Source organism: Homalodisca vitripennis, chromosome 3 (genome assembly GCF_021130785.1).
Source record: "Homalodisca vitripennis isolate AUS2020 chromosome 3, UT_GWSS_2.1, whole genome shotgun sequence".
NCBI classification, from domain to species: Eukaryota; Metazoa; Arthropoda; class Insecta; order Hemiptera; family Cicadellidae; genus Homalodisca; species Homalodisca vitripennis.
Window position 1 is genome coordinate 59,707,151 of NC_060209.1, and position 21,591 is coordinate 59,728,741.

At 35.0% G+C, this 21,591-nt stretch overlaps 1 protein-coding gene across 1 annotated transcript in view; it reads left to right on the top strand.

Annotated features, from left to right (window-relative positions):
- LOC124356964 (vesicular glutamate transporter 1-like) overlaps positions 1-20,291 on the top strand; it is a 31,726-nt gene extending 11,435 nt beyond the window's left edge. The window contains exons 4-10 of the mRNA XM_046808304.1: positions 2,167-2,341; positions 3,045-3,187; positions 5,522-5,642; positions 6,545-6,678; positions 13,370-13,512; positions 17,916-18,036; positions 19,824-20,291. Coding sequence (XP_046664260.1) covers positions 2,167-2,341; positions 3,045-3,187; positions 5,522-5,642; positions 6,545-6,678; positions 13,370-13,512; positions 17,916-18,036; positions 19,824-19,991 — 1,005 coding nt within the window. The 3' untranslated portion in view covers positions 19,992-20,291. The remainder of the gene's footprint in view (positions 1-2,166; positions 2,342-3,044; positions 3,188-5,521; positions 5,643-6,544; positions 6,679-13,369; positions 13,513-17,915; positions 18,037-19,823) is intronic.
- The last annotated feature ends 1,300 nt before the right edge of the window (positions 20,292-21,591 follow it).

Below are 21,591 nucleotides of genomic sequence, written 5' to 3' on the forward strand. Positions count from 1 at the left end.
CGCTCACTACTCTGAAGCGGTGAGACAAACTCTGGATGAGGAATAACCTCAAAATGGATTGAGAGAGGTGGACCCGTTAAACTCTTCGCCTAGACCCTTGACTAACGTGCATGGACTAATAATGTCAGGAAGGTTAAAAGACTTGGTTATGCATCAAGGCACACGACTCGAAAGGATATGATGCAACGAATCAGAACAGCAGTTGAATAAATAAACAGGGAAGAGGTATTAAGGGGTGTAGAAAACTCCGGCCTAGTTCAATGTACTATAGTTCGAACATCTAGCTTAGTCGAATAACATAATTTTTGACTGAAATAGAACTTAGATAATTGTAGTAATTATAAATTACTAATTAAATTCAAATGAAAATGAACAATTCTTTATTTATACAGGCAAAGTTAGAGCCGTATGGCCCTTAACCAGCGACAACGTAAAATTTTAAACATTAATTAAGTATCACGTTAAGAACAAAGAAATTAAAGAAATAATTACATTTAAACAATGTGGTGAAATGATAACCAGCATATCCAGCATGTGGTAAATTGCAGCATTGCAGCATGTGAAAGAGTTTAAAAAATGTAAAAGATTAATTCACTAAAGACCTACGGGAAATACTGGAGTTCTAACCGCTGTAATGCAACAAAACGTCGTGATCTGAGAACACATGATTATCATCACTAATCATTTTTCCCAAACTTTGTTCAAAAAGGTTCAGTAATTGTTGAAGATAAACTTGTCCATATATGTATAAAGTTACTGAATAATTACGTGTTTAGTAATTAAAAACAGATTAAACCGTAGTTTACATTGCTATTTGATTTGTTATCAAACAAATCCATTACAGATCTCTATTAGATAAATTGTAATCAACGTCGTTTATTTTGATAATAATTCGCACTTTTAGTATAAGGTACCTCTCATTAAACAGAAAGTGTTTTAAAATCAAGTGATAGACACTTTTGAAACCCCTCAGGCAAAGTTATGGGAACACTATGGCGCACTAAATACAACATAACGTCGATAAAATGGTAGTTTTGGCGTATTTCTCAACCATTCAAGATAAAGCCAAACTTTAAATGAAAAAATGTTAGTTTTTATGAGAGCTATTGACAGGTATAATGAAATTAATACCTTGCTATGTAATGTGTTTAGATTTTACAAGTTTAAATATCCTAAATGTAATAGAAATTTAATATGCTAAAAATTAGAAATGTGCTGAAAAGTGATAATTTTAAAATTTTTTAGAAATTGTTCTTCTTTGGTAACTTTAGTTAAAGGTTGGAATAGCTAAAACTTTTAACGAAGGTAACAATAGAAAATCCTGTAAAACCATAAAAATTTGACATTTTGGACCACTATGTATACAAAAGCTACGTAAACTATTTTTTTCTTCAAAATACTTAGTAAATTAAAATGAGATACACCTTTACATTTTTTAATCTTTTAAAAATTACCTCTGCCCCTCCCTAACGTCTCTTTTTGTAGTAGTTTTGAGTGTTCAAACTTATTTTCCAGAATTCTTTAGGGTCGAAATATAGATTTTTCTTCAAACGAACTTGGTAGGTTTCTCAGTTCAACGCTATAGTATTATTTCTGTACATAGTAGTACATCTTGTAGATTTCTATATAGATTGTTTCACACAACGTCTTTATTAAGGACCCGACAGTTCCTTCTTAAAATTGTGTCATTGTACATCTCTTCCTGTAAGCGATAACTCTAGATACATACATGCTAGAGATTTAAAACTTAGTACATAGGTTCCTTATATTAAGGAAGAAATTATAGATTTTAAGGCCAAAGGGCAGGAACATTGCAAAGAAGTGACGTGAAAACGTAACGTTCTGTCGGATCCCACAATACTATGTTGCATTATCTTATTTTGTCTTTCTCGCAGTCCAATGTAACTTTAAAAAAAATCAAAGAAGTCTTGCAGAAACTCTTTGGGAAGAGGGGTAAGTTTAGAAATCACCAAGGGCGATTCCCTTGCATGAGCTTTGGTCTTTTAGTTCTATCATTCCACTCCGACCATCACAAGCTTTTAAGAAAATAAACTAAAAACCTGTTATTCTTTCATATTATTTCATATTTGCACATTCAATTAGTTTTTAGTCTCTTAGAAAGAGTTTCTATAATCGCCTGTGAACTAATCTTCTTGCCTGTGTCAGGGTGTCACTTATCCGAGTATTATCGCCGTCTGGTCTCGATGGGCGCCTCCCCAGGAGCGGACTCGACTGGTTACCATCGCCTTCTCGGGCAGCTTTTTTAGTACCGTAGTCACCCCCCCAGTTTGTCGCTTCATCGCCAATACCTTAGGCTGGCCGTACATCTTCTACATCTCAGGTGAGTTCAATAACCGACTAATCCTTTCCTTTTAAATGTCCACCAATTTCCTAGGGGTAGGGTTTAAATCCTTCATATATAAAACCTGAAACAAAACAAATCCAGAGAATAGCTCAGCGATATGAATTTGTTTCAGTGAACCAGGAAGACCAAAGTTTTGGTTGTATTAAGGAGCCAGATAGTCCTTCTATTCATGCCACATTGTTATGAGAAACTAGCCGATGTTCAGATAGCGTCAGAGAAAAATAATTGCGGATTTAATTTTACTTGAAGACAAAACATAGCTATGGCAGACCGTTTATGTATAATGGAAGCAACAGAGGTCCTGGAATGGAGCCTTAAGGTAGATAAATCACGACAAACAAGAAATCTAGGACATAATTTATAATTTTATTTTAAATTTTCACATTATTAAGATAACTATTTATTTAACAATGAAACGATGTTGTATACGAATGAAAATAGTGTAAATTTTATTAACAATTAAATTATTAACTTTAAAACAGGTTAAAAAATCCCAATCTGTACTTGATTGAGTGAAGCAAAGTTCTACTCTAATGTCACAAACATTCAAAATTTCGACTGGATCATATTTAACATAGTTCTGGGTTTATAGAGCACTGTACATTTGGATTCTAAAACACTAGAATCGTTTTCAATTTAGTATTCATACATATTTAAGTATAATGTTTAATGTTTGTAGGTATAATCGGATTGATATGGTTTGTTGTTTGGTGGACTGTGGTGAAGGACAAACCGGAAGACGACCCTCACATCTCCACAGAGGAACTAAAGTACCTGAGAGACAATCTTGACAGTGGACCTAATGACTATATTCCTAAACATGTAGGTAATGGTACAGTTCCTTATTAGCGAAGCCTAAAGCCGCGTTTACACCGGAGTTAATAACAAAAAGTTGGTAACTTTTAGTTATTAACAAGGTTACAGTAACTAAAGTTAATAACTAAAAGTTACAGTGTCACCAGTTTGAGTGTAACATTTGTTATCAACTTTATGAACGCCCCGCCCCGCCACAGCCTCAGTCAGAGATGTCAAGTGTAGAGGACGTGGTTCTTGCTGCAGCTGCATGCGTCATTCTGTCAAAACAGAGGAAACCAAAACGATATTGGATAAAACCATCATTAAGGGCAAGATCAGTGTACAGTGACAGTGATATGTTGAATGACCTGCAAGAGGATGACATTGACCCCCTATCAGGTGAATTGCGGTGTGATGGAAGCATCAAGACTTTTTGCGCATGGCCAGAAGTGACTTTGAACATTTAATAGTTATGTTAGGACATGTAATTGGCAAGCAAGGCACAAATTATAGAAAAGCAATCCCAGTACAAGAAAAGCTAGCAGTGACCTTACGTTTCTTAGCAACTGGAGATTTTTTTACAAGTCTGTTATTTGTTTAATATTTCGAAATCAACTATATCCTTGTTTGTACCAGAGGTTTGCGACGCTTAGATTTCTTTCCTGCAGGATAACATTAAACAATGTATTTTTATAATACGGTATGCTTTTAATTGACCAAAATATAGTATAAACATTTAACATTACATTGCAAGATGGTTGGTATTACCTACGGTTGTTTGTTGTCTGTGCAATTATAATTATCTTGGTAAATATTGGTAAATAATTTGAATGTTTTAACTTAAAGGTAAAACTCAATAATTCAGTTTTAATTATTGAACACACTGACATTAAAATGATAGGTACAGTGTTTAATCAATGGAAGTTTACTTCAGTAGTGTAATGATTGTACTGTCTTCGGTGACGATAGAGCCCAATACATTTTCGAGTACTCCAAGAGAGTCCGCAATTAAGGAGGGTTCTGCGATCACTGACGATGCAGTAGCAAGTCTTGAATTATAACTCGTTGATTGGTAGCTAGAAGTGTCGTCAGAGTGAGCCATTGACGATTCATTGCTGTGATGCCGAGAAGTAATGCGATATGTTTATGTTACCAACAAAAGTTACAACGCCCGTGGCGACTGTAACATGTGTTATTAACAAAAGTTACACCCTTCCTTTGATCTTTACCGACACTCGGTGGATAACAAAAATCGTGTTATTAACATGGGTTTTGGCGTGTTATTAACAAATGTTATAGTGAATTTTTGAACTCTTTTAAAATGTTATTAACTCCGGTGTAAACGCGGCTTAACATTTCTTTTCTGTATGGTTATCCGTTTCCCACTGTTCGCAAGACATATGAAAATTGAAATTTGTATGTAATCTTAGCAATGCCTGTTGTGCAATATGTGGTATTGCTTTTAACATGCTTCTTGTTTTTTATGTTAACCGGCACTCATATTGATACAATTTACCGTGTAATGAATTTAATTTAATTTTAAATGTCATTTACAATTACATGTTTGTATTAATCTCAAACATGTTACCAGTAAGGAAGAGTTATGGTAATAGAAACTGTTATGTCCTCATTTTTGTTGTGTTTTTGCAGTGCAAAGTTGGAAAGAATTAATAATTCATTATAAAATTTGACAACAGATGTTTACTTACAAAGTCTTCTTTAGAAAAGTTTATGCCTAATTTTAATATAGTCTATACATTTATTTCTGTATCAAAATTATTATATTACTTACACACAGCACAGTACACGCTATAGTACACTGTGACATTAGCACAATATTAGCAACCTCCATAAAAGAGGCAACGGCAAGGCAAAGTTTTGGCGGCAGTTGATGTATTACATCATACAGTTGTCACTAGAATGCAGTGTAATAAGGTTCAATAAGTGTTGTTTTTAAAACCTGCAAACACACAGAGCCGAATGGAAAATTTTGCGTTCGTCGCCTCAGACCTGAAGTGTAGCCAACACATACTAGAACAACACAGTCTTCGGGTGGCTACTCACCACGATGTTTGATGTCTTTACTATGTCTAACTCTTGTCTGTTGACACTTGTCTCATGACAAATTACCTTGCTATAGACGCCCGTAAACACTTTTGAAATAGCAATTTTTAAATGAGGAATGCTTATTCTAAAATTACTATTAATTCCAAAGCATTGAATTAAGAGATCTAATGTCTCATAGCAAGACAAGCTTATAAAAAATGCATATCTAACAAATGTGTTTTTAATAAAGTAAAGGCTATGGACATCTTAAAAACATTTTTCCAAATAATTGAACAACATTTTACTGTTATACAGATTATATATCCTTGGGACAAGTTCGTCACGTCGATGCCTGTATGGGCCATAGTTGTGGCTCACACCTGCATGAGCTGGGGCCTCATTGTACTGGAATTGGATCTGCCGGTCTTCATGAGAGGTATCAACTATGTAATAAACATATCTCTATTTAGTAAATTGATTCACTTTAATTATAATTGAAGTTGAAAAATGTAATTTTTAATGATGAAATCAACAAAATACAATATTCAACCATGGTTGTATTAGCGATGTAGATTTAATTAAACGGAAACTATTAAAATAATCATAAATAGAGCTTTGCTTTTTTTGTTTAAATAGGCAAAGCTATGGTCATATGACAGTTTCTCAACCTATAAAATTAAAAATAGAACATAATTAAATACCAAACTAAGGTAATAAATAATAATGTGTAATTCAATATGGTTCTTTTAAAATACTAAGCCCCATACTTTCCGCAGGGATATATGGAATTTAATGTTAACTTTGATAACGTTAATTATCTGTGACGAATCAATTTTTAAAAGGACCAAACAAAACAGATGTAACAGTAAATAAATACTACTCTGATGCAATAATAACATAGTCGAAATTTTAAATAAATAGAAATATTTTTGATGAAGAAATCGATTATACTCGTACAAAACTGGAAATAAAATTGTGGTATCCAACGTGTTTGAGGGTAAGAGCATACTGCCACGTCGAGCACTATGATTTGCTGAAATAAAAAAAATAAATGAATTCAAATCAGTCTGCTTGTTGCCAGGACTTGTTTGTTGCATATGTATAAGAGTAATTAAAATTCCTATAAAAAGTATAAAAGAGAAATTATACTATTTATGGTAATACGTGATGCCTTATATAAGATCATGGATTCGAGCCCTGGAGATAACTAGATCGTAATTATTGTAACTAGAAGTTATAATTGTAGTAATAATTTAATGACCAACCCTTGTTCAATATAACAGTTTTTGTAAATAAGAGATTAATTTGCTTTAGAGTTGACACCGTCTCTGATTACAGATGCATACAACTACAAAGTAGACCAAACCGGACTCATGTCGTTCCTGCCAGTTCTATTGATGGCTGTCCTGATGCCGGTTGCTGGAGTATTGGCTGACTGGTTGAGAAACACAGAAGTGCTCACTACCACACAAGTAAATTGGATACTTTTTGTTGCTCGTATTTGTTACAACTTTTACTCTGGAACAATATTTTTATACCGGTCGTCAAAGTTGATGCAGCCTAGGGTTTAATATTCTCGGTCCAAATATTCTTTAGTCCTGAAATAAAATTGTCTAAGCCGTATTGGATGGTGATATTAATTAAATTTCATTTTCAAACTAATCTGATAAGGTTTGGTGTGAAACATTATGTATCTAAATAAGGAAAAGGTTAGCTTTCTAGTTTCGTGCGACATAATTTGGAAAATTCCCAACATAAATTAAAAATATTTTCTCTTTCAGCCCTTTAAATAATTAATTTTTAATTACAGTGATGATTTTAAAATGTTAAGTTTTTGATTCAAGTAAGCAAATAAACATGAGAATGTTGTTAGACATTGAGCCGTTTCAACACTTGCATACTGTGTGTTCACTTTATACGGGGACTGTTTTTATTGAAAACTGATTTCTAATCATTCTTATTATTGCATTTTCAGGAGATTTCGTTAATTTTATCCCAGCTTTCCGGAACCCAAAACCACCCACCATATACAAAAAATTCCATGTATTTATGCCAATTCGGCATAATGTAGTAAAACAAAAACTAACTGATAATTTATTTATAATTATGTAAGTTCTTATACGTTTTTGATTTCGTGAAATCTCTATATTGCAGACTACAAATTTTTAAGTCGTGTATAACAAAATTGAGGAATTAATTGTGAACCCGATACCAGCCAAATTATTTTGTAATAGATTCAAAGTATCCTTGGCACCGAGACAATATTCTGCACATAGTTTACTTAAGCTTGTTAATTTATTGTTATAATTGTACTATTGTATACAAAATATCAGTTTTTTGCATTTGTACAAAAAAAGTTAACTGAAATATTTTTTAACATGCTAGACCTAAAATAACAAGTTTCATAAAAAAAGTGTACTTATAAAACTTATAAAGTTTTTATAAAAAATATATTATATTAGGTACTTATACATACATATATATATATATATATATATATATATATATATTTAAAAATTTCTCCTTAGGTTTCAAAACGGTGGCTGTTCATACTTTGGAAAGGAATGGGTATATCTTAGTATTATAGAACAAAATAAAACAAGTATTATATTTTCCAGGTCTTTACAATAATGTAATTTTTAGACGTTTTTTATATCTTGTAAAATTTCCAGATAGTAGCCATACATATTGAGTAGTGCGTGTATAACTATATTTTAACATTGTGGAAATAATAGTAAACAGTTTAATTGCCGCAATTTCTAGTAGTATCAAACTAAACTTGGTACTAAGATAGTAATTCCATATTGTTTTGATAAGTTCGTTACCTAGTCAAAGACAATAGAACCTATAGACTTGACATATTTATTTCTTCAACACAAGCAAAACACACAATTTCGCATCTCAGAGATTCAATTGCTATATTTGACTTGGTTGATTATAATACGAGCGATAACGGACCTCCATTTACTAGTTTTGAATTCAAGAACATTTTACTTAAAAAAGTTAAAAATTGCATTAAGCGTTCTATAACTCTTATGTACTCGCCAAAGTTGAATGGATTGGGAGAAAGAGCAGTGAAAACTGATAAGCATAAGTCTAAAACTGCTTTTTAAGATGACTTGAATGTTAATTCAGTTATAGAAACGTACGATATGAAACCACAAATAAAACCCCATTATATATGTTTTTGAGCAGATTATTAAAATTTAGACTATATTTAATTGGATGTAATGTAAAAAATTTAATATTTTCAAATTTAAACAAAGAATTGTCCAACTATGATGGTCTACAAAGCATTCTCGCCTTAGGCCACCTGGTTTTAGTTAAAAGCTTTAGGAGTAAGGAAATGGGTTAACGACACAGTGCCTTAACGATTAACTCCAGTAACATGTGCAATTGTGTTAACTTCTGTTTGAAATGGAAGCATCGATAGACCAATTGATAGAACTACAGAATCCAGTAAGCTTAGATGATAAATCATTAATCACTAACAATGGCGCTCAAGGGCGATTTGGCAACACCGCCCCACCAAACTTGGCACAAGCACGTGTCACAGTCGCGGAGGCTATCTCTACTAAGAGCGGTGACAGAAGTGGCCGAGATAGGCAAAGCGTGGCGACCACTCCCCACTCCAATACAAACCACACACCAGTAGCGGCGACACTGACCTCGCGCACAAATGTAAACACCTCATCTGTTGTAAATAAACAGACAAACCCAAATAGACGTTCCTCTTTACGGTTTCGTAAATCTATAATCTAGACCTGGAAATGACGTGACATGGAATATTATCCAGTTATGACCTGTATTTGGTTTCACTGTTCCATATAATAGTTGTTATATTATACGTTTCACGTGTGTTTAGTTTTACATTATCCTTGATCACAAAATATTCATTCCTAGTTAAGGAATGTCTGTCTAACTGTAAAAATTAATTAATTGAGACTTTATAGTCACAACTTAATCTATGTTGTCCGTTAACTTTTAACACTAGAGCAATGGCTGTAACCCACTGACTTGTAGACTTGTGAAATTATTCCTACTGTTTCTACATATTTTAGCAGCAAACTTTGAATTGCTCTGTAAATGCTAATTTGCATTAATTAGTTTACATACAATAGTTTAAGGTAGCGTGGGAAATAGTTTCAATGCACTAGATTTCCGGGAGAGATAAACCAAAGCTGATAAGACATGAGTTTCCGGTATATAAAAATAGAAAGTGACTCATTTTCTATAAAAAGCATTCATAACAGATTGGTACAGGATGGCATTCGCTATTGCTTGGTTCGCGCATATGCACAACCAATTCAGGTTAGGCAACGCCAACTCCAAACTGCCTAGCTCGCAAGCTGTTTCCGCAGTCAGTCGCCCGACCACAGGTAATAGAACAATATTATCGAAGCGCCTGTATTTTTGTGCATGCAACGATGATGTTCTAGTGTATTTCGGGAGTTCTATAGAAAAACGAAGGAACCTATTATTACTACATCATACAATAATGAAATGTAACATCTGTCGTACATATTGAGTATTGTCTTAAAATACTGACTGCCTTAATTTTAGAGGCAATGGAAATTCTTTGTGTTTTGATCATATGTGATAATTTGACATAGGATTTAATTGTATTGAGCTTATATTTAATTTAATTTTAACTCTAAAGAGAAAAACAATGGACTTTATGTTAGAGACAAAAAAGGCAAACCTTGTATTATTACATAGGCTAGGACGACAAATAACGTGAAAGCTATACACTGGCCAAACGTATTGGGCGTACTTGTGGGGCCTCAATTAAGATCCAGAGATAACCAAAATAAGTGTTAGTAGTATAAACACAGCAGCCCACACCCCGTCACTCTCCGGTTTCTTTCGTTAACAAGGAACCAGTCTGCTCTTGTTGATCACAACAGCTAAAGAAAGAAATTGAGGATCGCGAATTCAAATTCAAAGGAAACAGTGGATGCTTACATCTGTACTGGCGCAGCTTACGTTGGACACATCTCTCGTCAATGACTTGGCAGTTGGTATTGTTTGTTGACTGAAGGGTACGCACTCTGCGGCCCAAATTGAGAAAATGAAATGAGGATTCACGCAGTATGATTAATGCTTGATTCTCTTTAGCCTACTGACTCTTTTGCTATTATCTTTTTGAGATGTATTAGTTGCCATCACTGAAATTATAGTTTATGATCTTTTAATTATCTCTAATTCCACAGTTTTCATATATTTATTGTACCATCTATTTCTGTTTCCATATATGTATTTGCATTGGTGTCTAAAATAAAAATAAATAAATTAAAGCCACTTCTGCCGGTCATTCCTTTTAATTTTTTACGTTTCAGTAAAGCTATCATTTCACTTTGAAAACTGAGGAAAAATGTACATCCATAGCCTGCCAAAAGAAGAAGTCGCTTGAATAAGGAGCGACAGTCCCCGCTCATAATTACGCCGGGATAGTTGTCGAGATAACGTAGAATCTCACTGACATTCTAACACAAAATGACCGCGATAGTATTGTTCTAGCAGCTACAGAGCAAACATGCGTGACGTTCCGTGACGCGAGACGAACGTTTTTTCCCCGTGTAAAACATACATTTATAGACCGCCAAAATCAATTACTTCAAAAAGTTCTTCAAGCACTCTATAAATGTTTGCCACATTTCCTCAGCACCGCTATACTATCCGATCGACCTAATTGTAACCATCTTTATAGTTTCGTTGCTAATTTCCGTTAGTTAAAACGATAGAAATAATATATGACTAACAAAAACAATTTGTCTGAATTGGATTTAGCTTATAATTGAATTCTCTACAAAAACACTAAAGTTTTAAATGAGCATTAACTTTAAAATTACCCTTAAAATTGAATAATTTTAGTAATTTGCAAGTAATCTCTCTAAATTGGAAGTTTGAAACTACGTTTTCTCGTCGTTTGGCTCTATACAAAATTTAGTGAATCCCACTTACTGCGTTCAAGTAAGACTTTTTGGACCTAACTCAATAACAATTATTTCGTTTTTTACACATACCGCAATTGTTATCCTAAAATTTATACGTAATAATAAGAATAAGCTCTAAGCTCAACTTTGTATTGTTTTCCTTAAAATGTCTTTCCAATTTTCTGAAAAGTAGTGCACTGAAAAAGGTATATGATGGTTACTTTTCCTCTGTGATGTCATATGGCATAATGATATACTAACCCTCCCCTCCATTTTTATTTATTCCGTATCAATTTACACTTTTAAACACATTACCGATTTTCCTACCCACAATCATATATATCCCACCAGAAATAAAAATAGTTTACAGTACCCCACCATAGTAATAATATGTTCCGCAAATCAATAGAATATTTAGGACCTACAATTTATAATAGATTGCCAGATTATTTAAAAGCTAGCACTTCACTTGCATCTTTCAAAAACAAACTAAAAGACTTTCTTGTAAAAAACTGTTTTTACTCACTCTCTGAATTTTTGTGCCCCACCCAACCTTACAAGTAAAACTATCATTAGTACTGTTTTTCAATATATTTTTAATTTGTAGTTTTACCAGATATAGCAATAACTTTAATAAGAATATTTTTAGTATTTATTTATTTTATACATATTGACAATTCTCGATACATGTTAATGTCAATGAGAAATAAATTATTTTGATTTGATATGATTTTGATTTGATTCACACAGTAGAACACATTGTTTTCCCAAGTAAGTCAAAAAATCTGAATAAAAAATAATTATACGAAAGCAATCGAATAGATCTGTTTACAGTAGAGCGTACAATCTAAATTTAAAACAGAGTATACTCTTGTAACAATTGTTAGATTATTCATACCACAAAACATTAAAGGTCTCATCAAGCCATGAATATCACGAGAGTAAACACTTTACAATCAATTAAGCCCTTAAATAATGTTTTAAAACTGTTTACATTTTTTTGCATTTGGATTACATTTGGAAGTAAATTGTAGAGTTTAGGACCAAAATGAAAAAGTTTAAAAAAATGTTGAGTCGGTCTGAAATTTGATCATTTCTGTGCCGTTTGTTATGATCATGGTATAAATGTGGAAACAGATTTTTATTTCGAAAAATAAACACTGTCAAAAAGTAAGAAGGAAGGCCAAGGATAGTATCCCACTAGATCAGAAACTCTCTGTACAGTTTTCACCTGCTCTCATTAGTTCTCTAAACGACCCCCAACCCTCTCTTTAAGATTAAACTCTATTAAAAATTACAACTCCAGAAAATTTCCAAAATATTATTTCTTACCTAACATTTGACTCATATAGCCTAGGTAAACCAGTTCAAGAACTTCTTCTGAGGCAAATGTTAAAAGCCACCTCTGGTTGAATGTATCTGATTTTAGATGACTCGATAGTATTTTCATATGGGCACTCCATTTCAAATAAAACTCGAGATGAACCCATAAGAAACTTACAGGAAAAGGTATTTATTGAAATGCAACTAAATGTATAAATAATAGAAACATTTTTGGAGGTTCAAGAATAAAATTCCACAATAATCGTTTACAAAAGGTTTAGAATAAGTTATTGGTGCTGAATAAGTCAGAAATAAAACACGTACTTTAGATTAGCAGCTATTAATGACCTCCTAAGTAGCATTAGCAAGGTTACTGCTATTAGTAATAGGTTCCAAAGAATCAATTTTTTTTACTATATCCTTTATTTTTCTGCATTAAGTAGTAAATCAGATTTCCTAACTTTCTTTTCCATCATTGTTTATTTTACGTCCAATATAAGTTACATTGCACGATTAACTACTCGTATATGAGAAGATATTACGAAAATTCTTTTGTTCACAGACATGTCCACACACGCACTCTTGAGATGGAAAACTTGTACCTTTCGTCCATGCATTTTAATTTCTCGGTTAACATAAAAAATTATGTTTGTCTCCAGCACCGCGCGCAACCTTGTATCAACATTTTTGCATACAGCACGTAGTATGTAAACATCTCCATACACAGACAATATACCACAGACATTGGATTCATTATGGATGCTATGTTAATGTTTTGAGATACAAATGTGCAAGTGAAGACAAAGCACAATGATAGGGCGGCACGGCGGGCCAGGTCATTACAACCTCGGACGCTTTAACTTAGCTTATCGTCCGTTACATAATACGTCTTTTCTTGTTATAGGTGCTGAAAGTTTTCAACTGCGGTACCTTCATAAGTCAGGCAATATTGATTTTGCTTGCAGGAAACTTAAACTCCGTCAATGGTGTGTTATTGTGTCAGGTTATGGCCATACTTCTGTCAGCGTTTTCCAGGGCTGCCATGAGGTAACTATATACTGACTAAGTGTATCAACTTCATAGCTGTTATCAGACATTGATAGTGTAAGTAAGTAAACAGTATTCGTAAAACTAATATTTCCATCATATTGATCACTTACACTCCGTTAACGGTGTGTTATTGTGTCAGGTTATGGCCATAATTCTGTCAGCGTTTTCCAGGGCTGCCATCAGGTAACTATATACTGACTAGGTGTATCAACTTCATAACTGTTATCAGACATTGATAGCGTAAGCAAGTAAACAGTATCCATAAAACTAATATTTCCATCATATTGATCACTTACACTCCGTTAACGGTGTGTTGTTGTGTCAGGTTATGGCCAAAATTCTGTCAGCGTTTTCCAGGGCTGCCATCAGGTAACTATATACTGACTAGGTGTATCAACTTCATAGCTGTTATCAGACATTGATAGCGTAAGCAAGTAAACAGTATCCATAAAACTAATATTTCCATCATATTGATCACTTACACTCCGTTAACGGTGTGTTATTGTGTCAGGTTATGGCCATAATTCTGTCAGCGTTTTCCAGGGCTGCCATCAGGTAACTATATACTGACTAGGTGTATCAACTTCATAGCTGTTATCAGACATTGATAGCGTAAGCAAGTAAACAGTATCCATAAAAATAATATTTCCATCATATTGATCACTTACACTCCGTTAACGGTGTGTTATTGTGTCAGGTTATGGCCATAATTCTGTCAGCGTTTTCCAGGGCTGCCATCAGGTAACTATATACTGACTAGGTGTATCAACTTCATAGCTGTTATCAGACATTGATAGCGTAAGCAAGTAAACAGTATCCATAAAACTAATATTTCCATCATATTGATCACTTACACTCCGTTAACGGTGTGTTATTGTGTCAGGTTATGGCCATAATTCTGTCAGCGTTTTCCAGGGCTGCCATCAGGTAACTATATACTGACTAGGTGTATCAACTTCATAGCTGTTATCATACCACAAGTCTGGCGTCCTCAACAGGGTGGTCTTCATCCCTAAAAAAGGGAGAGCGGACTACTCTATCCCTAAAATCTTTTCGTCCCATCAGTTTATCTTCGTTTCTACTGAAAAAACATTAGAAAGACTGGTGGAGAGGCACCTGAGAAAAGGGAGTTCTCTCAGACACTCCCCTTCATCGCAACCAACATGCATACCAGCAAGGCAAATCCTGTGAATCAGCACTGCACCAACTAGTCAGTAGGATTGAGGATAGCCTGTCCGCCAAGGAATTGGCATTGTGCACCTTCATAGACATTGAAGGAGCTTTTTGACAATGCCCAAATTCACTGCAATGGTAAGTGGAGCACAGCGACGTGGCCTCGAGCCAGCCCTGTGCCGGTGGCATAGGGCCATGCTGTGCTCCAGACGGATCAGGGCCGTTCTCAATGAAGAATCGCTTGTGATCGCACCCACAAGGGGATGTCCTCAAGGAGGCATCCTGTCACCTCTACTGTGGAATCTAGTAGTAGATGGTCTACTTGAGGACCTTACTAACAATGGAATCTATGTCCAAGGATATGCAGACGACATAGTCCTTATGGTACAGGGAAAATATACAAATGTTGTTGTTGATATCATGAATACCAACCTTCAACATGTACACAACTGGTGTCAGGGAGAGGGACTGAAAGTAAATCCCTCTAAGACAGTAGTTGTACCATTCACTAGGAAAAAGAACCTAGAGTCTCTTTCTAGGCTGAAACTCGCATCCACTCAGCTTGAGTGGTCAAAGACAGTCAAATATTTAGGACTGACTCTAGACCATAAGCTTATGTGGAATGATCATCTTAATAATATCCTGCACAAAGCAAAGTGGGCGCTCATGACGTCCAGGAGACTTGCAGGAATCTCATGGGGCCGTAAAACCCCATATAGCACTATGGCTCTACAAAGCAGTTGTAAGGCCTCAAAATCACTTATGGTTCATTAGTCTGGTGGACAAAGGTGGAATCAGGTAAACTGCCAAAGCCAAGCTTGAGAGCTTTACAAAGGCTTGGCACAATCTTTGTAACCGGAGCATTCAGGAGCAGTCCCTCAGCGACCCTCGAGGTGGCTTTAGGACTTCTACCTCTTGATGTCCATATAAAAGCTGAAGCGCGTCGTAAGTCAGCTTATCGGCTGATGGTTGCTGGCTTGTGGAGGAATGGCGCGTCTAACACGAGCCATGGCGCCATCACTAAAGCTGTAAACCCAAGCGCTATTCTCGAAATGGTCTCCGACATAATGAGAACGGGAGTTCGTATTCAATAAGCCATTCTCTGTTGACTTCTACTCCAGAGATGAGTGGAAATCGCAAGATAAACATCCCAACAATAAGAAAGAGCTTTGTCTGGTACACGGATGGCTCGCTTATTAAGGGTAGAACTGGATATGGAGTGTTTATTCAATCCCCTAGAACTGCCCTTTGCGGCAGTTTGGGTCGGAACTGCTTCCATATTTTCAAGCCGAAATCTATGGTATCCTAGCCTGTGCCAACCTAGGCCTCACCAGAGGGTACCGGGGAATGAAACATCTGTATAATGTCAGACAGTCAGGCAGCTCTTAAAGCTCTTGACTCCAACAGCATTGGATCCAGGCTTGTGTGGGAGTGCTTTAACACTCTCTGCAAGCTTGGATCACGCAACTGTGTGCGTCTTGGTTGGGTACCGGGCCACACAGGCATAGGTGGCAACGAATGCGCCGACAGGCTTGCCAAAAGCGGAGCAAGCATGCCATACACCCGGTCCAGAACCGAGTTTGTGGTATAAGCAAGTCAGCCGCTTACCAAAGTATAAACAAATGGTCCAGGAAGACACGCTTGCGGTGGCAGAGTCACCAAGGACAAGCACTCGGCAAAAGACTGCTTGCCGATTCTAGCTCCGGCTTCACCAGATGGCTGATGGGGCTGGGCAGGGATCGGGGGTTAAGCAAGTGATTGCCTTGATCACTGGACACGGCCACTTCAGGAAACACCTAAACACTCTAGGTTTACGAAAATGAGGACTCGGAGTGTAGACTCTGCAATAAGTCTGAAGAGACTGCAAAACACATAATACTGGGACTGTGAGAGACTGGGAGCAAGGAGAAGGGCTCTTTTCGGTGATAAACAACCAGGCGACGAAACCAGATGCTAGTATCGGGGAAAAGCTTCTTAGCCTAATTAAGGGCACAAAGATAGGCTTACTCCTCTATAACATCAAAGGGGCACACAATAAGCTCAGGTTGACGTGTGAGGATCTGTGAATCCACCCCAATACCCCAACGCAAAAAAAAAAAAAAAAAAAAAAAAAAAAAAAAGTAAACAGTATCCATAAAAATAATATTTCCATCATATTGATCACTTACACTCCGTTAACGGTGTGTTATTGTGTCAGGTTATGGCCATAATTCTGTCAGCGTTTTCCAGCGCTGCCATCAGGTAACTATATACTGACTAGGTGTATCAACTTCATAGCTGTTATCAGACATTGATAGCGTAAGCAAGTAAACAGTATCCATAAAACTAATATTTCCATCATATTGATCACTTACACTCCGTTAACGGTGTGTTATTTTGTCAGGTTATGGCCATAATTCTGTCAGCGTTTTCCAGGGCTGCCATCAGGTAACTATATACTGACTAGGTGTATCAACTTCATAGCTGTTATCAGACATTGATAGCGTAAGCAAGTAAACAGTATCCATAAAACTAATATTTCCATCATATTGATCACTTACACTCCGTTAACGGTAATAGCCAGTTGTGTCAGGTAATAGCCATGAGAGAGAGAGACAGAGAGAGAGAGAGAGAGAGAGAGAGAGAGAGAGTTTTTAATATAATATTAAATATTAATATAATATTTAAATATTATTTCAGTCTTTTACGAACTATAAAATCTGCTCTCCAACAGTATGTAAGCATAATTATTACTGTTAATTAAAGTTTCTTTTTACGAAAATACCAAGCATTTATGTGTTCTGTTTCTTTTTTCAAAGCCAAAAATATGTCTGGCTTGTTCAGTATCCCGGAGTGTCGAGTTATAAACGTTGATCACACGATTCTAAAATGTTAAAAAAACTTTAAAACTCACTATTGTCCATTTTTAATTAAGAAACTTTCCCGATATGTACTCTCACAATATGTGTTATAAGTCGGCACCCCTGTGCAGCGTACTCTGATGAAGATTGGAAATTATGCTCTGTCTTCGATTACCATCTCAGCCAGTGTAAGATACTAAACTCAACTAAACTACTATTTGTTTCAGTGGTCATAAAGTTAATATTATATTGTAAGTTAAGCGTAATATATATCACTAATTTAGTTGTTAATGTCGTATTATGTATTTTTGTGTTGTAAGAAGACAAAGTAGATATTTTTTAACTTGTGGATTGTTCAGAAGATTAAAATGTGTGTTTGTGTTTCAGTGTAAATCACCTGGACATAGCGCCTCAGCACGCCAGTGTTCTGATGGGACTTTCAAACACATTTGCATGTGTTATAGGCCTTCTGAGTCCACTTCTTACTGACTACATCGTCAAAGAAAGGGTTAGTTATTCTCTCTATCCTACTTAATGATTATTTTGATTTAAGCTCGCATTATTGTAAAACATAAAACAATTTTATAACATTTGTAGACCGAATCACTAAATTGTGAGTTTAAGAATTACAGAAGCGAGAATAAAATAAAAGAGTAATTTAGGTTTTACGTTTAGTATGCTGTGGTTAAATTACTTCTTGTATCTCCAACACTTTTCCATTTTTCCGGAAGATACATTCGCTTCACTGGGGTAACTACAAGTTCAACATCTCCACCAGTTACTCACATTAGGAGTACGAAACGTGTTAGTGTATGAAAATCTCGGCCTTAATAGAACATATGTTACAAATCTAACAAAAAATAGAATTTGATAAAATACAAATAAGAATATTCAGTGTAGCGTCTGAAATCTGACGCTGTCGCAGACTCGATATCTGGAATCTGGACTCATGTTCTTCTAAGAGAACACACCAGACACTACTGAACTACAACTAACACTTACTTCATTTCGACATCAGAGACACAAAATATTGTGAAAGCTAAGAGAAAAGATATTTTCATTGTCTCATAAGATGCACGAATATGTGCATTACGATGTTTCACTACAAATAGACACAAACCCAAACCTAAGTGGAGCGACCACGTATCCTACACATAACGTGGTTAGGGTTGAGTTCAGCTCTAGTTCACCTTCCTCTTAGTGCAGCGTCTGAAGTCTGACGCTGTCGCAGACTCGATATCTGGAATCTGGACTCATGTTCTTCTGAGAGAACACACCAGACACTACTGAACTACAACTAACACTTACTTCATTTCGACATCAGAGACACAAAATATTGTGAAAGCTAAGAGAAAAGATATTTTCATTGTCTCATAAGATGCACGAATATGTGCATTACGATGTTTCACTACAAATAGACACAAACCCAAACCTAAGTGGAGCGACCACGTTTCCTACACATAACGTGGTTAGGGTTGAGTTCAGCTCTAGTTCACCTTCCTCTTAGTGCAGCGTCTGAAGTCTGACGCTGTCACAGACTTGTTCCTGGTCAAGTGGATTTCAGACAATGGACTAGGAGTGCGGTGAACTGGTGTTAAACTTGACATTCACGTGGAACCAACCTTCCCATCACAGATATGCCATGAGTAAAACAGAAGTACTTGCAAAGATTCCATACTATTATTCAAGGGCAATAAGAAAACCGTATAAACAATGAAGAACGATGATTCAACTGTAATAAAGAAGTTATGAAATTATTAAAAGGCTGACAGCCTATGGAAACAATATTGATCACAGTCTTCTCATACTGGTTGTTGATTGTGTAAGCTAGAGTTAATAAAGATATAGATATAGATATATGCTATTATAATATATATATATATATATATATATATATATATATATATATATATATATATATAGGATGTAATAAGCAAATATGTTACAGTATCTAAAGGATTTGATTAACAGGAAACATTCATCACAATAAGTTACCAAAAACTTAGATTATAAGTAATAAACATAAAGGTAATTATTATCATGTATGCATGTACAGAAAAACCATATTATTTTTTGCTAAAATAAGCAGCCTTCCTGTACTTCTTCATCCTTTAAATGTCTTATCATCAATTTCATGTCAAACCTTTCTTCACCCAAAATCATCCTCTTAAATACACGTATGTTCTCTTGTAATTGTCATTTTTCTTTTGAACATATTGAGTATTTGCCTATGCCCAGTTCCTCCAATTGTACCCTTCGAATATTTTGTTAACATTTGAATGTGTTATACTGTAGACTGTGGAGCAGTGGCAGTACATGTTCTACTTAATCATCGCCGTCTATCTCGTGGGGGCACTCTTGTACTGGGCATTCGCCTCAGCAGAGAGACAGCGCTGGGCTCCCCCTGCACCTACCCCAGAATCAGAGAGTCTATCACTCCCACAACGAAGCCATGTCATCTGATCCTGTATGAGGAACTGTGAATAAACTGTTGGATACGTTTGTTACTGAGCTCTAATTCCTATTTTATATTCAAAACGATGTACTAAACAATAGCTACAGTGGACAGCTAATGTTTGGAAACAGAGTTCAATTGTAATTAAACTGTTGTTATATTTGTTACTGAAATGCGTATATTCGAAACTATGTACTAAACAATAGCTACAGCGCACAACTACTGCTTTGAAACGTTGTTGAATATTTTAGAGGACTGTTCTTAGAGTCTAAACATAAATAAAATACTACATGAAAATAAGACTAAAATGGTTATATTTTTCTTGCATACACACACGAGTTACATTGATTTTACATCACGTCATAATATAGCACACACAATTGTCTTACTTAACTAATGGAAATACAAAATATTAAACATAGTGTATTTTACAATATGAAGACAACAAAAGGAAACATTCACACGACTTAATACTTCACGTAATAGGAATAAGAAATTAAATAGTTGAATATCAATGTCCATATTATGTCAAACACAGACTTTATATTGGCTCGATACTTAAAGCTGTGATAACGTGAATTACTTCCCATTCCATGTGTGAGGTTTGCGAATATTTAGAAAAATTGCAATCTAAGTACTCCACACTGTTCATCCGTTCCATTTGACCTTCATCTGAAGTATTAATAATTCAACTGATACGAGTATACTTCCTCATGGATGTAAATTCTTAACTAGCATTACTATACTCAATAATAAAATCCATGAAAATAAATTCCTACTCAACATATTAATCTGTTCATAACTTGGATAAGAGCTTTCTAAAAGGAGGCATTATCTATTTGGAAATATTAATGATACATACATGCTATTTATTTTGCAGATTCAAATAGCGCAGGAATGGATTTGTGAAGTAATATGAAACGTTATACGTTTATGACATACAAACAAGGAATTTTCCATACAATCTTAAAGTTGCGATTATAAGACCATTTTTTTATTCTGGATAGTAACATCTAACATCAAACTAATGGCCTGTAGCAATTTTATGGGTTATGAATAAAATATTTAAGAAATATTTTCCAAACTATTTCAATAAATAACTGGAAGAAAATGAAATAATTTGTTCAAACCAGCATGGTTCTCAAAACAAATAAAATGACAGAAACCTTGTTACTTGAATTAAAAAATGTTGTTAATTACCTTTTAATCTCCAGAGAGCAGTTTTCCTGATTACTCAAAAGCATTTTATACTCTGCACTATGATATACTGCTGGATAAATAAAAGAAAATATAGGAATAGAAGCCTACATTTTAAAGTGATTCATAAGCTACCTGGAAAACAGACAATTTTTCTATTAAAATAGCCAATGAATAGTTCCTACAGAGTCTCCAATCAGTGAGTACCTAAAGATAGTGTTTTGGTCCCAATTCTAATTAATATATGTGATAACAGTCTTTCAAAACAAAATTTTCATAGAAATTTGTTTGTGTAGGCAAATAAAACAGGACGTGATGGCTGACAAGGACATTTACTTAGCAGAGTCCCTTATTTCTTGTCAATGTAATATAATGCTTAGAAGGTTACATAAAAAAAATTTTTAATAAACA